Raw genomic sequence first — 15980 nt, forward strand, 5'->3', positions numbered from 1 at the left:
TTACCTCTGTATAGTAACCATTTCTGCTCCCTGCGATCTACAATAGGTGGCAGCATCATACCAGGATAGCTGGAGGTTGGCATTAAATTGGTAGCACGTGCCGTTATGAGCAACCCAGCCCGTTGCACATGTTCCTTAAGGAAGAACAGTCAAGTATAATCCGGGAAAACAGACGTACACATATGTCTTTAACATTTACAGTTTTGGTCGTCAAAAGCATGAACAATGAATAAGGATATAATATTACATAAATTAATAAATGAAATGATATTAGAAAGAAAAAATGGCAAACAATTAGACAGGTTGAATAGATCAAGTAAAATGTATTAAAATAAGGAAAAGGGGAGTATTGTTGGATGAGATTATTTGCCTCAAAGTTTTTTATGAGATGCATACAAGAAATTAAAGTTTATTCTGAAGCAAGGTGGTAAAATAAAACAGTATCATATGACCTGCTGTACACGCTTTCTCATTACGACAAAAATAAAAGCAACAATTTCGTTAACATTGTAAAACATCCTGTTAACATAACTATTCCACTGCTGCATCATTCACCTTCACGTTTTTTACAAATATATGATCTTTCTGTAGTGCACAGGTTTGCAACCCACGATTGCTCGGCCTCTTCCGCTGTTGGAACCACCTCTGCACACATGCCTTCTCTTGTATCTCTGTAATAAGAGTGATGCGAATTTTTGTATTCCATACATCGTAAATATGACTTCTCAAACTAAGAAATACGATGTTCAAACAAGTTGTTCGCACAACATTAAGGCTTTTTGGGAGCTAAATCATGATGCAAGGTGTCGTCTTGTAAGGTTTTGTTAATTGAAATCAAATGCAATTAATGAGTCCCATGTTTAGCTTTACGAAGTCCCGTCAGCATGAATTACAATGGGTGTAAAATTTGCCCATAGAGATTGCAAAGTATTAGGTATCTCAATCTCTCCATACATTAAGAGAATACAAACCCCATAGCTTGTGGTCTACGTCCATCTGACCAAAACTCCGAGTCGGACTGATTACTGTGAACTACTGGATCCAATCCAACACCGTTTTTCTTCCACTGCATGTCAGTCTATAAGAGCAAAAATTGTATGTACGAAATAATGAAGTACGTTTAAAAATTAGAAATGGATTATCAACTACATGAAAATGATAGATTGTAGGATATATCTTACCCTATAAAGTCTCACTGCTGTTGGTATTGTCGAAAAGGTGTAGGCGAGCAAATTGCCATTACATGATCAGAAGTACTTACAGAATTAATGTCCAAAGAATAACCAATCCAAACGGGCTTATTTCTGAAGCGGGAAACATCGTAGATATACTGCTGCTGTACAGCGTTATCCACCGTGGCTAATTCTGCACCGTAATTGCCGCAATCGGCTCTAGAGTTAGGATAAAAAATAGAATTCAATGAAAAAAGAACCAAATTGTTATTGCAGAGTTCGGGGAACAGATCATAGAAAAACATTGTGTGTGCGTGCGTGTGTGTGTGTGTGTGTGTGTCACAGGCCAGATTACTCACTGGCCTAGACCACATCCCAATTGGGTCTTTGCATTGTTAATGAGCATGAGCATAATGAGCATGTTAATTGGCCAATTTATTTACAGGCGAGCTGCCAGTTTGTGTGTTTGGCATGTGTTATTTAATAGGGGATGTCATAGATCAAGGCACATATTATGATACTTACAGGTGTGGCAAATAAAATAAAGTTGTATTCATAATTCACCATGAAGTTTGCAAAAAACGTCCGAGGACGATACTTTTAGAGATAATTGCATAAATGTTTAAAGAAAAGGCATGTAGATTGATTTAGTAACATTAAGTAAGGGAATGTTAAATTAAAGGCGAACCGAGTGCTGTTGTAGTGTCAAGGGCAAGAAAAAAATATATCCAACTCTTCATGGGTTGAAGATTATTGAATAATAATAATAATAATAATACTAATAATAATTATAATAATACAGTGCGATATGAATTTTTCTAATGACATGGTGCCTTACTCAAACTGGAGAAAGTAAATCAGCCCTGAGAATTTGAATCACAAAGATGAAGATAAGAATATACAAATACAATGCACTGTCATTACGTCATAAACATAAAAAATAATGCAATTGTCATTATATTGATATGATTTCAACAATATCTAAGGCCTTATCTAAGCCTATTATCTTACGATAAACCATAACGATATTATATCGTTTTTACATATTTATCTTTGCTACCTTATATCAACCACCATGTGGCACCAGTGACACTCACCAACATTATTCCTTTGCCGGTGTCTTTATAATTGTCATCTCCATAATTTACGATTCATAACATGTCCAGTTCAATTGTAAAAAAATAATCTCAAAATAATGTTGTAACCTACTCAGCAGTTCTCCATTCCCTTTCGAGGTCAAAGTAAATGTAGCATGAGTCTTGGACTTGTTGCCAACCGGTTGGGCAGTTGTCCACCATGGCTGAAATGTAATAGACTGTGCTCACAAAATAGGTGTGACAGGAATGGTAGTCCACTAAGAACCATACTCGTAGTCCGTTCCCCATTACTTTGTACAGGTGGCATTCGTCCCATATACTAACCCAATACTCTAACTAACCCAACCTGCATTTATCATATGGGGCTCTGGACTTCCATTCCTAGGAGTAGCATTCCTCTTTTCTTGGAAGAAATTCCACAAATGATATGAATATCACAAATACAAATGCATGCTTTAAGTATTGTTTACTTCATTCATATTAAGAGTACAAAAATCTTCGTTAAAACGTTTTTGTTAAAGAAATACCTTTTTGTCTCTTGCAAATGTAAGGTTTTGCAATGAAGCAATTTGCATCACGTAGCTCTCCCAGGTAAGTGCCATTTCGTTTTACCCACATTTCAGCACAGTTCTGTTCGCCCTTTCCATTATCATTCGGTTCTTGATCAGCCCAATCACTGCACAAATGGAACATCAACAAAATATATATTGTGAGTTATTTCATACCTCTTGCTAAATAACATATAATTAATAATGACTGTTATTAAAATGAACGGTATAAACATTTAACGTCAAGACGAAAAGAATGAATCAAATGACAATACAATAACGTCACCATTGCAATATGATTTAAATAAGACTTTGTTTATAAATGCATGGGTCACTTGTAAAAACCTCGAACAATTCAAATCTGTCAACTTTTAAAACAATTAACGAATTGATTAAAACAAACACGGAGCTCAGAAAATGCCAAAAACGAAGGAAAAATAGCCTATTAATTTTACAAACATTTTCAGCGCTGGATTTTCTCCTTTGACCCACTTCCACGTTCCCTCCTTCTCTTCATCCGTCAATCCTATCCACCAGCTGAGGTTCTCGGGGTCTGTTTGACTTAAACGTTCGGACGTTTTAAAAACGAAATTCTGAAAGCATTTTGGTCGAGAAAAAATAAATATATGTATGGTGTAAAATTCGAGGTTATCACACAATACTTACGTACAATACCTATTAAAGTTATTAGTGGGTAATTATCTTTACCCCCTAGATGATTCGGTAGGCGTGATAGATATTTAAGCTGGTTAAGTTGATAGCAATTTAGTGAGACTCTCCAGGGAGTTAGACCGATCCAAACGGATCGATCTAGGTATGGAAACCCAGTCTATTTACGTACTAAGGACCGATCTATCTCAGAGGGGATTCTCGCTAAATTGCAATAAACTAAAGCGGCTTTAATGTCTGTCACGCCTACTGAAGCTGCTAGGGATAATTAATTGTTGTTTAGCAGCTTCAGTAGGCGTGTCAGACATCTAAGCCGCTTGAGCTGAAAGCTATTTAGCGAGAAAGCCCTTGGAGATGGATAGATCCTGTTCGATCGTTCTAGGCATGGGAACCCAGTCTTATGCATCCGTTATAAATCTACCTTTTCATCCACATTTTCAAACCACACCAAATCCCCTAGTCTGGCTTGGCAGGATTTCCTGGCTTCGTGCCACTTTCTACGCATTTTGCTAGGGTTGAACTGAAAACAGTGATCACTGACGGGGCTGCTTACCCATCCTGCTGGACACAGCTGACCTGCCACTGGACAAAAGAACCATTAGCATATGTTAGTAACTGGACCTTTAATATCATGGAATATTGCATGGTGGCGTGCCCAAAGCTCACAGCATGCTGCTGTGGTTTATAGGGTCTCGGTTTACATCGTCACCATGTTTACGCCAATTAACACTTGATAATTAAATCAGTCAATGTGTTATTAAACAAATATCAAAAGAGCACCTAGTAACTGTAACGACGGAAAACGCCCTTGCAGTACATGTATTCGTTTGACACATAATAGGATTGGCCTAATTTGTATATTCTTCTCTTAAATTATACGAATGGAGATTCTTTATACGAGTGATGAGATTAAACGAACCCCAAATAATTAGATTGAGGAATTGGGCATGCCTTTTCACAACTATCAGGTATCTATGATTTTCTAACCCCAACTGAATAAGACCAAGATACAAGTTTACAACAAGACTACTTTTTTAAAAAGGCTAGGGTGCACATTATATATTACATGTGCAATGAAAGGCCCTAGTAAGCAAACAGAGTTAGGTTGAGAATATATTAAATACAGGCCCGTAGCCAGCAATTTGAAAAGGGGGGTTATTTTTCTGAAAAAGTGGACCTTTTCCAATAAACACCTCATGTACCAAGATCAAATTTTACCCAGAGTAGACCTTTCCCAGCAAAAGGGGAAGTTCTTTCGAACCCCCCGAATCCCCCCCCCCCTGCATGTCTACGGGCCTGAAATAATACGAACGCCGCACGAGTAACATTTAAAAATCAACATCAGCCAAAAAGAATATTAAAACGAAGACTTGTACTATCTGCACTACACGGAAAAATAAACATAATTACGTTAAGGATGCATAATTTAATGTATGTGCCACCACATTAAAAAAAATCAACTGTTATACTTACCGTACGGCAGAATAACCAGTGCCAGGTGAAAAGACGGCGTCATTTTGTGCTGTACACAGGTCGAAGGAAAACCCAATAATGTCATGGGATTCACAATTCACACCACCGGTGATATGATAGGATTCACCAAAAGCCCAATTGGGCATCCTGTCACCTGTTTATCATAATCGTTAAAACACTATCACGATGTTCACTTCAACAACAGATACCGGACACTGTCCTAAACTCCAAGTACGGAAATTATCTAAGGTCTATCGTGATAGCAATTTCATAGTGGCGTTGAATCGATTGATAATGGGTAAATATCTATTCGTGGGACGATAATACATCATTTGAGTACAGGTAGTCATAATGGGACGTCATAAAAAAATAAAACCACATACACACACTGGACAATAGAAGTTTCACCCCTACTGAACCAATACTTTGTGGGAGATGAATGACTGTGGAATGATATACTCCTGGTATCATTTTATTAACATCAAATGTCACTAAAGAAACGGTTCTAACTTAACAATTCAACAGCATCGATATTCTGACATTGCTTATATTCCGCCTCTTCAGGTTAATAACTTTGATTACTCTGATTCAGGGGGTGACACTTCTATTGTCCAGTGTGTGTACACTGTTGGAAGAACTGAAACTTAATCCTTATAAGCGCAGAATACATATACGTTATATATTTTGTAAAAGAACAGCATACATTTACACATGCACATTGGGCCTCGCAAAAAAACCACACTTTACTTTCGGTTTAATGAGCATGTTTACCTAGAGAAAAAAGTGTATTTTGGATCAGGTCAGATCACACTGGCTCATGCCTAGAAAATTCAGAAGCAAAACGAAATGTCAACGAACGTGTACTCGCTTTCACTACTACACTGTGCGTCAGTGAACAGAAGTTGGACGTTAGGGTGGTGGGTGGGGGTGAGGCAATATCGTTCGTTTTGACTTTCCCCATTTCCAATGTTTAATTTGCAAACAAACTAAGCCAAATCTGTATAAAGAGATAACAACTCTTCATATGATGCTCCAAAATCCACAATAAATACATCAGAAATGTGAAATAAATTCCAATTTACCACCAAAATGGCGGTTATCGCAATTATTCTGGAATCTGTGCTTGCCACTGGTCCACAGTGACCCTCATGGATGGGTTCCCTTCGTGATGATTTCTTAGAGGTTATTTAAAAAACTACACAAAAAAATTCAATTGACTAACTTTTAATGTCGAAACGGATTCAACAACCAAAGTAAAGTATTCGGAAATTGTCGTTTACCCCAGTAACGTAAAATCCGTTTTACGGCACTTTTCCCGCCAAAATGAAGAGTTATCATCCCTTTAAATATCTCTTCTTCCACAGAAGAATTTTGCTGAGCGCCCGATCACCGCCATTTTAATTCACAATAGATTTGATCCGGATAAACATTTTTCTGTAACTTTATTTGCGTCGTACATTGAAGCACCCAATGTCTATAATTCGACTAATTATCTGAACTGCGGTATCATATAGTTAAATCTAAATGAAGAAGATCGTCCCTATCTAAACTTCATGCTAATGTAGGCATTACTATTAAGGTTATTTTGTCTCCAAATAAATAGGGTCTAAACTGAACAATTCTTGCAGTCGTTGTATTAAACTGAACCATCAACTATATTTATGGCTGTATTGATGTACCAGCCGATACTAGTACTGATGTTTGTGCAGGTTGGAAACCTTACTGATGTTTCCCGTTTCATTTGAAAAAGAGGCATGCCTACCGAAAAACGTATCATTTAAAAATCTTCAACCAAACGATAAATTGATGTAATGTTTATTTGGTTATATCCACAACAAATTAAAACGTTCAACGTGACTTTTGTGGCTATTTCATATATTTGACATTGGCATTATTAACGCTACTATTTCATTTTTGTACTTTTTATTAAAGTAATTGAATAACAAATTTTTTGTGTATTTTTCTATTCAATAAATTACAGTATCATCCTTAGTGCACATCAAAGCGCAATTGTTTATGAAATACCACACCCAGTACTTAAAAGTAATAATTCATATATGTGCGTTCATACCCAGCATGATATATTTCAAGTATAATATATAACCCTTACACCTTGCAAGCTTCACTACCCAACCCAACTCCTAAGGCAATAATATACATACATGAATATTAAGGTATTGTCCCCAGAAAATGGATCATGACCCGAAAACACCACGTTGTAGTCCATAAATCAAACTGCCTTTACTACATTCCAAGCACATGTATGCAAGTTACAACGTGCTTTTGATATATCACCGACGCGAGATTTACATGTAAATGGCCCAAGAAAAATAAATACATTACACATTCAAACAATGGATTAATAAAATTTTTTCAATCAAAGACACTGATATGAAAGAAATGTTCAATCAAATAATGTCACCACAGAAGACACAAAATGTGTTGAGAATATAACGACACAGGGTCCCAAGCCTTGATCGTGGAAATTGTGTCTCATTATTCACAACAACCATTGTATGATGATCTAAGATTTCCTTCCATTTCGGCATTTCGCGGTTCTTATCATACCGATATGTTTGGCAAATATTGACCACATTGATCGATCGAGCGAATTCTGCACCCAGCATTGTCAAAGCATGCTCTTTTGTATCAGAACTTTTTTCAGGATGCACACCAAACACTTGGTGTGAATATCGAGCAGCGGTCTTTGCAAGAAGTTGGGATAAGGTTACCACCTTGTCTTCAGTAATAATTTGAGTCAAATACTCCAGAATGCATTCGCGAATAAAAGAGTTTCGTTCTTCAAATTTCATAACAACTTCATTTAACTCCGATGTCATGTTACCTTGTCGTGCGATGGTGTTATGTAGCGAGCTAAGCGGCTTCAGCAAAACAGCATTCGTTTTCATAAACACTCCGCCATGCATATACAATAGTACAAGTGGCATTAATGTTGTATCATAATTGCTATGTTGCGTTTCTCTCGATTTGACCATTTCCAAAAAGCTTGCAATAGGTTCCGTGAAAGTGTTGGGGTCATACTGGGTAAGTTGATCCAACATCATGCCCAATGTGTAGTTCTGAACGGCCACGTGATACCCGACTTCTGTGAACAGTTGCACATCCGACTGACCCAAAGTGTTGCTATATATTAACACCTTCGCAAAGGGGTGATGGTAAAATATACTTTCTATTGAACGACGTTCTTTCAGAGAAAGGAAAGAAGACCAGGACAAAAGGGAGAATATTAATTCGTTTCTGAGAGGGGCATCTGGGATATTTAGAGGAACAATGCCAAAAGTTATAGCAGTTTCGCGGAAGTCATGTCGTTTTTGAATCTCATGCCACAAAGTAGCACGCAACCGCATCATCTTACCGCCGTTTGGATTAGGTTGCGGGCGATCCCAGTCAAACCCTTCAAGTCCCGAAAACGTCTTCGTTTTGCCTTCACCCTTAGTAGTGACTCTGTGGAACAAATCTGATAACCCTTCGAGTCGATAGTGAGAACCTCCCGGCAGATGATCTGTGTGAACAAATACGACTGGTGTGCCCATGGCAACAGAGGGTAATGCGCAATGGAGCCTTGATGTTATAACCAATTTCGCACGTGCGTATCGTTTAATCAAACTATACACGTGCTCCATCAGTGACCATGCATTGATTCGCACAACGTGTGATATTGAAATAAGAGATGCTTTAATATGGTGGGGAACGATTTCTTTTAAAGTACTGTTATCAACGTCGACAACAATTATTTCTTGGCCTCTTTCGTGCTTATCAAACGGGTTTTCCAGTAAAAGGGTGGCACATCCCGACAGGTACGAGTCTACGTTGTTGTCTAATAGGCTTCGTACAGTGAACGTATCACGCGCACCAACTAGACCTTTGTCGTGAATATAGTTTGCATTTGTTTTCTTTAAAAACGATCTTTGTAAAAACTGGTTGGTCATATGCATTGATATCAACAATGGATCTACATAAGGTGGAGGAGGCCATGTGGTTTCCAGCCCGTACCATGCATTGATGATCATTGTGACAGTTTCTTTCTTTTTTTCGGTTGGTGTCTTTTGTTTTGGGTTGTTACCAATGCTAGACACAGACCAATCCTCTCGGTCGACACATCTGTCCAAGTAAGGCAGAAATTGCAATGCTGCCCAACTTTGCATTTCATCTCCCAAGTTGTGTGATCGCCCGGTGTAGCAGAGCATGCCGTAGTGATTTTGTCTCGGGGGTAATTTTATCAAAACCTCACTAGGACTGGCTTTTGTTATCAAATTACTATCCTGTTTCAACTGAAATGCAAGAGACTCTATATTCCAAGTTTTGGCATTTTCGTTTTTTAAATAGTTTATATGAGTTTCTGTCATGACCCGTTCAATAAACGGTGACCCTTTCTCAAAACGTGACTGTAGGAACATACTACTGTTGCTGATCCATTCACCAATGAAGAAATCATCCGGTATTGGGGAAGGAATGTCGTACAAAAGATTAAGGTACAGCCCACCATAGTTCCACAACACAAGCAGAACGCTTACCTGATGCAAATATGAGATGAAACGTTCACCATGCTTATGACGGTAATATATAGATTCTGAGACAAATTTTTTAAGAGGTGTATCCTTAGCCAAATAACGTAGAAACAGACGAGTTGCTGCAACATTTCTGAATTTACCCGCCAATTGAATCCTGTTTATTTGATCTTCACAATGCTCGCTCCCACAAAATACAGTTACGTTTCGATTAGAGTTGGAAAAGAAGATTTGCTGGATCTTGGTTTCTAAATGTGCCGGGATTGCCCTATAATCTGACCACACTAACAGTAAATCCATCTTCGTATCAGTGTAATTAGTGTTTATATCCTCTAAGTATCCGTTCTTGATCTTCTTACTTCCGTTAGCCTTTAAGTCTTCATCTGTTTTCCCAACAATGCCTCTTGGTTCATCTTTTGCGTGTTTTCCTGAAATTTGATGTCTCGCACCCTGGTGAAGAAAGAGAATAAATTGTGTTTTTCTTGATGCCTTTACACCTGTTCTGTACATGGGCTAGTAATTGCAGCGCAGTCTAGACTTCTCATATTTAAAAATCTGCGTGGGCAAAGGTTTATTTTTGAGATATAACATGGAGGGGGTTTAACCTTAAAAGGGGAAAGGCACCACCTGACGGATTCAAAGGAATGAACCATGATGTCTTACTGTGCTAATTAAGTGGCGCCAAAACTCAACATTCACTGTCTTTTTCATGGTAAATACCTTGGAATATAGCTGCTTGAAAAGTTTTAATGCAAGGGTCGTGTAAGTGCAGTAGACATACAGAATGTTCCAATGTTAAGTGTAAAGATTAACAATTTGCAGGTGTATGTCAATCATAATCCTATCGAGTTTAAAACTCACAAATAAAGGCATAATGCTATACATGAAAAGACTTAAGCATAATTTGTCCTTAGCAAAGTATACTACTTTCTGCGTTCCTTGTTATTTTTCTTTGAGAAAAATGCCGTTTTCAGTTGGTGTAATAATTAATCTATCAACTATCTCTTAATCCTGATAAATAAAGATGCTCAGGAAGTGGCTTTGTACTTTCGATTTCAAACACTGTCATCATTAATTATATTACTTACCATGAAATGAAGTGCATTCCAAAAGATCTGAAGTATGAGAAGAACAAGTATTCCAGTAAAGAAAACCAGCTTTGGTCTTTGTGACATTCGAAGCATCGTGCTTGAAGATCTGTAAATACAATAAAAGAAAAATAATATGGGTTTCACGACGTGCTATTATATATATATATATATATATATATATATATATATATATATATATATATATATATATATATATATTGTTGTTACCCAGTATTGTGGACGTGCTATTATATATATATTATATATATATATATATATATTATATATATATATATATATATATATATATATATATATATATAGCACGTCCACAATACTGGGTAACAACAATGGACTACCATCTTTAAAAATCTGTCAAATATTCCTTGCTGGATTATAATGGAGGTACTTTCATGTGAAAGCGGACGGATGTGTCTCATTATAACAAACAATTTCGTGTTTCTAAACTTTGCAGTGTATTTTAAACTTTTGAATTCTTTGTTGAAAATGACACTTAAACAGCACTTAAATCGGGGACACAGACATACCAGTCTGTTTTGCTGCCGTACATTTTGGAAAAGAAGGCTGTTAGAATTGTATTGTCACGACATTTGGTCAACTCAGGGATCCTTTAGGGCACACATAATAGAGACAAACAAAAATTGTTCTTCGTCGCAAATTTTGATGGGTGGAGGAAGCGGGCTGTTGTGCGTTACAATCGTTTCGTTTTCAGCCTGAGTTCAAAGTATTATCTTCCATACATATGAACTATACAATTAGTTCAATTTCAGGATTTAAATACCTAAAATCCACTCTGCTTTTCGTAGAGAAACAATGTGTAAGGGAATCCTATCATCTGAGCGTGTAATCACAGATGTTATGGTCCAATCCTGTTTTGTTTGCTTCAGACACGCACAACAGATAGTTTCGTTTCCCCATTCAGATTCGAACCAAGGACCTAGCATAAATAGTGGAGATTTCCATTGATGACGCAATGACCACTTAAATATTAAATGAATTAGCTGCAGCCGGTTCCCACTTTTTGGCGAAAAACGATTTCATGTCATCGCTGTTTAACCGCCGATTCAGGCTAGCAGCGTGCTTTCTCAACTCTGTGAAGTTATGTGCACTCTTTCCTGATCCTTACAATGTAATTCATGTATAATGTACAATGTTTACAATGTATGATTTTGAGTGGTGGTCTTTGGGATACTAATATCGTCATACCTGTCAACCATAGTGCAAAGAAGGGGGAAACGATCAAAATTGTTTAAAGTATACAAAACGAATGTCAAAAAAATTCCCAAATACACCTGTACACTTACAGAGACAATACCTTGAATCTCAAGCGGTTCACAGTTCCAAGACGATACAGGCCTCTATTTGGATGTGATATTCTGAACTTGTTTGTGTTCAGAATTGTTTAAGTAAAGCTGTTGCAGCCCTGACAGTGTTAGAGCTCATGATTGATGAGGACAACGAGGGCCAAGATCTTAAACATGAGCCTCTTCGGTGAGGGAAGAGAGGACTGTTGCGCTGGAGCTGATTAAACATTGTTTTATCGGGTGTTAAAACGTTCTCAACCTCATTCGACGACTCCAAATGGTGAATTGACCCACTAAACATTTTTGACTTTGTTCAATACAACTGTGGTATCTATGTGGTTAACAGTATGCTTTTAAAGAAAAACCTCATACCCCTTTAAAAAATTTCACAATTAAAACGACTCCAACCTTATAAATAAGACTGCAATACTTCTCCATTCTTGGTACATTTATTGCATCATATATGTATAAATCAATTAATCTAAAGTGTACGTAAATTACTTAAGGCCTAATACGTAATCCTTACAATGTAATTTATGTATAATTATGTAATCATATGTGTATTTATACAATCTTTACAGCGTAAGGTTTGAATGGTGGCCCCTGCGGTTTCTGTAATTCATAAATAACATACAGTGTCAATGCCACTGTCAAGAAACCCAACTGATAACAAAAGGCAAAATTACTCAGAAGGGGCTATTTTAATCTGTCACAAAAGAGCAAGTGATTTAAATCAGAGCAATTAACTGTCTTGATTGCTCTGACTTAGCCTGGATCTGTTAAATGGCAGTGTCTGAGCAGTTATGCAAACAATTCTGAATAGCTTGTTTTATATTGAAGTTAACTGAGGAATCGGCTAAGTAGCTCCCTACAGAGCGGGTACAATACTGTCTGCGCGAGGGTAGATTTAATTGCTTCCATCTGGCCAAAAGTTATAGGGTGGATTTTCCCATTTTGTACCACCCTGGAAGAGGGTGGGTTTGAACACTCGCAAATCTTTATAGTCAGGAAAAGAAGGGTGTCAACAAAGCTGCTTAACGGTCTGTTCATAACCAGCTGATCCACGTACTAACAGACCTGCAGAACAAATTCGGGGCGACCCACTTGAAAGCATGCCGAAATTTTAATTGCTCTGCCCCTGCTGGGACGGCGGGCGTATCAGAATCCGTATAAGAAATGATATCATAATTACCCTATGCAATTAGGCAATTAGCATTTTCTTGACAAGAGACCACCCTTTGCTACTCACACGTTGTACCTCTTCTTGATCGTTATCTTTACTTGGCTGGCTGGAAAGTCAGTCCAAGTTTGTACTGAATGTGTGAGGGGAGATTATCACTTAAGTGGAAGTCAGACTAATAATAGTCTTAGTTCTGATCTGAAATGGTACCTTAGACCAAACCAGGTGCACTAATGTACACAAAGGAATGCTTATACGAAAGGGTTTTATTTAAAAACTACAGCTTTTAACACCACCGTGCCAAAAAATAAGATGAAATAAAATTAAACAACCTGAAATTTCCAATATTTTTTAGGATTAGATTTTAATTTTTTGTACGAGATAAAACAGACTGTGAGAGTCGGTTCAAGTCTATATGATACAAATGTTTTTAATACAGGCGTGCTAGTGGGGTGGATCAGCGAAAGAATCGTGACACGTTGGATAAAAGGGCCAAATTTAGCATATAGTTACCCTTTGACATACTAAATCAAATTAGAGACGTAGCCTACGGAAAAAATTTACTGTTTGGTCAAAAAACCCAAAATGGCCGCTAACTTGTGGAATTCTATAGCAATTTATACATACGTATATGATATTCATCAAAAAAGTATTTTCACAGTGTTTTCCACATCCTTATTACTCATATTATGCATGCATGTATATGTCAGATAGCAAAAGAGTTCCCTTGGACTTTTTGAAAAATTCCAAGATGGCGGCCGTATTTCACAGGAATACTAGAACATGTACAAGCGTTTTCAACTAATGCCAACTAGAAAGGTGCGTTGTCCACTATCTATTTAACTTTGTTTCTGAGTGTTTTCCAGATCCTTATTATTCAAATAATATATTTGTGGTGAGTAACCAACCCTCATTTTTAAGCATTTCAAGAAAATCCAAGATGGCCGCCATGTCAAAGTAATACTAGTATACACATGGGGTTTCTGCTGCCAGGGATATATGATAATAATGTTTGTTTCTGAGTATTTTTCACATCCTTTTAATCCATATAGTACATATGTGATGAGAATGTTATGTGTATCCTTTACATTTTGAAAACAAAACAAAATGGCTGCCATTAGCCATAAGAAGTGGGGTCCAGTAAATGCCGAGAGATAGGCTACCTTCAAAATGAAGCTAAATTCAGGCATTCAGTTTGTTTTTCAGTGTTTTCATATCATTATTATCCCATGATACATTTCTATTAGGTAATAATGTGCATATTTGATCATTTTGGATCATTTTGGGAAATCCAAGATGATTTAAATTTTTGGTCAGAAATTTAACCTACTTATGTGATCTACTTTTCTGCACCATGTATATACAGCATAGTAAGCTAGCAGAAAAATCCATTCAAATATCATTTGTCGGGAAATGTTAAACAATGCCTTCTGACAATTTTCTTAATTATACTGTTTGAAACTATATGCTGACATTTGGTTGGTTTTTGTGGCAAAAAATTGATTTTGTATGCATCTTTAATAGGCCTATTTTAAATAAGCACACGTTACTGCAAGGAGGGACACCAAGCGTTTCTGTCGAGCAGGCTGCTCCACGCTTTCAACAGCTCCACACGTTTACAATGGGAAGTGCTAAGCCAAATTGTTGAGCCTTGTACTAAACTTATGGGACCGGTGAAACTAATCACAAAGCTAAAAGTGCGACACTTCTAAGCATGTTAAACATTTTTATTTCTTGTGAAAGAAGCTTGAAAATCTAAACATGTTGTTCAGCTACCCTCTACCAGGGCGTCAGATTTATTTTTTACAGATATTCACAGATATAATTCTAGTTAAATAGACAGTCATTTCGGTCTGATGTCGCCTCAGCAAAAAATGTCCACCATAACTGCGGCCCTGGTAGAGGGTATTGTTAAGCAGCTCCACGTGTTTACGAATTCCACACCTATAGCAGCTCCATATGTTTAGCAGCCTCACGCGCTTAGCAGGGAAGGTGCTAAGCCAATGTGCTTAGCTTGCGATAGACTTACTATAGGTTCATATACCGGTGAAGCTAAACACATAGCTAAACGTGTAACACTGCGAACGTGTTTAGCATTTTCTTCTGCGAAACGCTTGAAAAGCTGTACGTGTTTAGCTTTTACACACATTTCTAAATGCGTATAGGTGCTTAACGTATGTTGTATGTATTTAAATGCTAAACACTGTTTTTACAGTGTATGACATATCGTGATAGCAATTTCATGGTGGCGTTGAATCGATTGATAATGGGTAAATGTTTATTCGTGGGACGATAATTCATCATTCGAGTAGATCTACAGGTAGTCATAACGGGTCGTCATAAAAAATAAAACCACATACACACACTGAACAATAGAAGTTTCACCCCTACTGAACCATTACTTTGGGGGAGATAAATCACTGTGGAATGATATGCCCCTGGTATCATTTTATTAACATCAAATTTCACAAAAGAAACGGTTCTGACTGAACAATTCAACTGTATCGATATTCTGACATTGCTTATATTCCGCCTCTTCAGGTTAATAACTTTTATAACTGAGATTCAAGGGGTGACACTTCTATTGTCCAGTGTGTGTACACTGCTGGAAGATCTTAAACTTAAAACTAATAAGCGCAGAATACATATACGGTATATATTTTGTAAAAGAACAGCATACATTTACACATGCACATGAGGCCTCGCGAGACATCCATTTAAACACTTTACTTTCGGTTTAATGAGCATCTTTACCTAGAGAAAAAGTATATTTTGGATCAGGTCAGATCACACCGGCTCGTGCCTAGAAAATTTAGAATCAAAACGAAATGTCAACGAACGTGTACTCGCGTTCACTACTACACTGTGAGTCAGTGAAGAGAAGTTGGACGTTTGG

General features: G+C 37.3%; 1 protein-coding gene across 1 annotated transcript; it reads right to left on the reverse strand.

Annotated features, from left to right (window-relative positions):
- LOC147760773 (C-type mannose receptor 2-like) lies at positions 1-5238 on the reverse strand. The gene is made up of 9 exons (XM_087017198.1): positions 4960-5238; positions 3908-4068; positions 3277-3410; positions 2797-2945; positions 2382-2472; positions 1262-1391; positions 972-1078; positions 556-671; positions 1-134 (listed from the first exon to the last, which is right to left on the reverse strand). The coding sequence occupies exons 1-9, from the start codon at positions 5042-5044 to the stop codon at positions 1-3; spliced, it is 1107 nt and encodes a 368-aa protein (XP_086873324.1). The 5' UTR covers positions 5045-5238.
- Positions 5239-15980: the final 10742 nt, after the last annotated feature.

This window comes from Lingula anatina, chromosome 7 (assembly GCF_051362555.1).
Source record: "Lingula anatina isolate TDL-2025a chromosome 7, LinAna3.0, whole genome shotgun sequence".
Lineage (NCBI taxonomy): Eukaryota > Metazoa > Brachiopoda > Lingulata > Lingulida > Lingulidae > Lingula > Lingula anatina.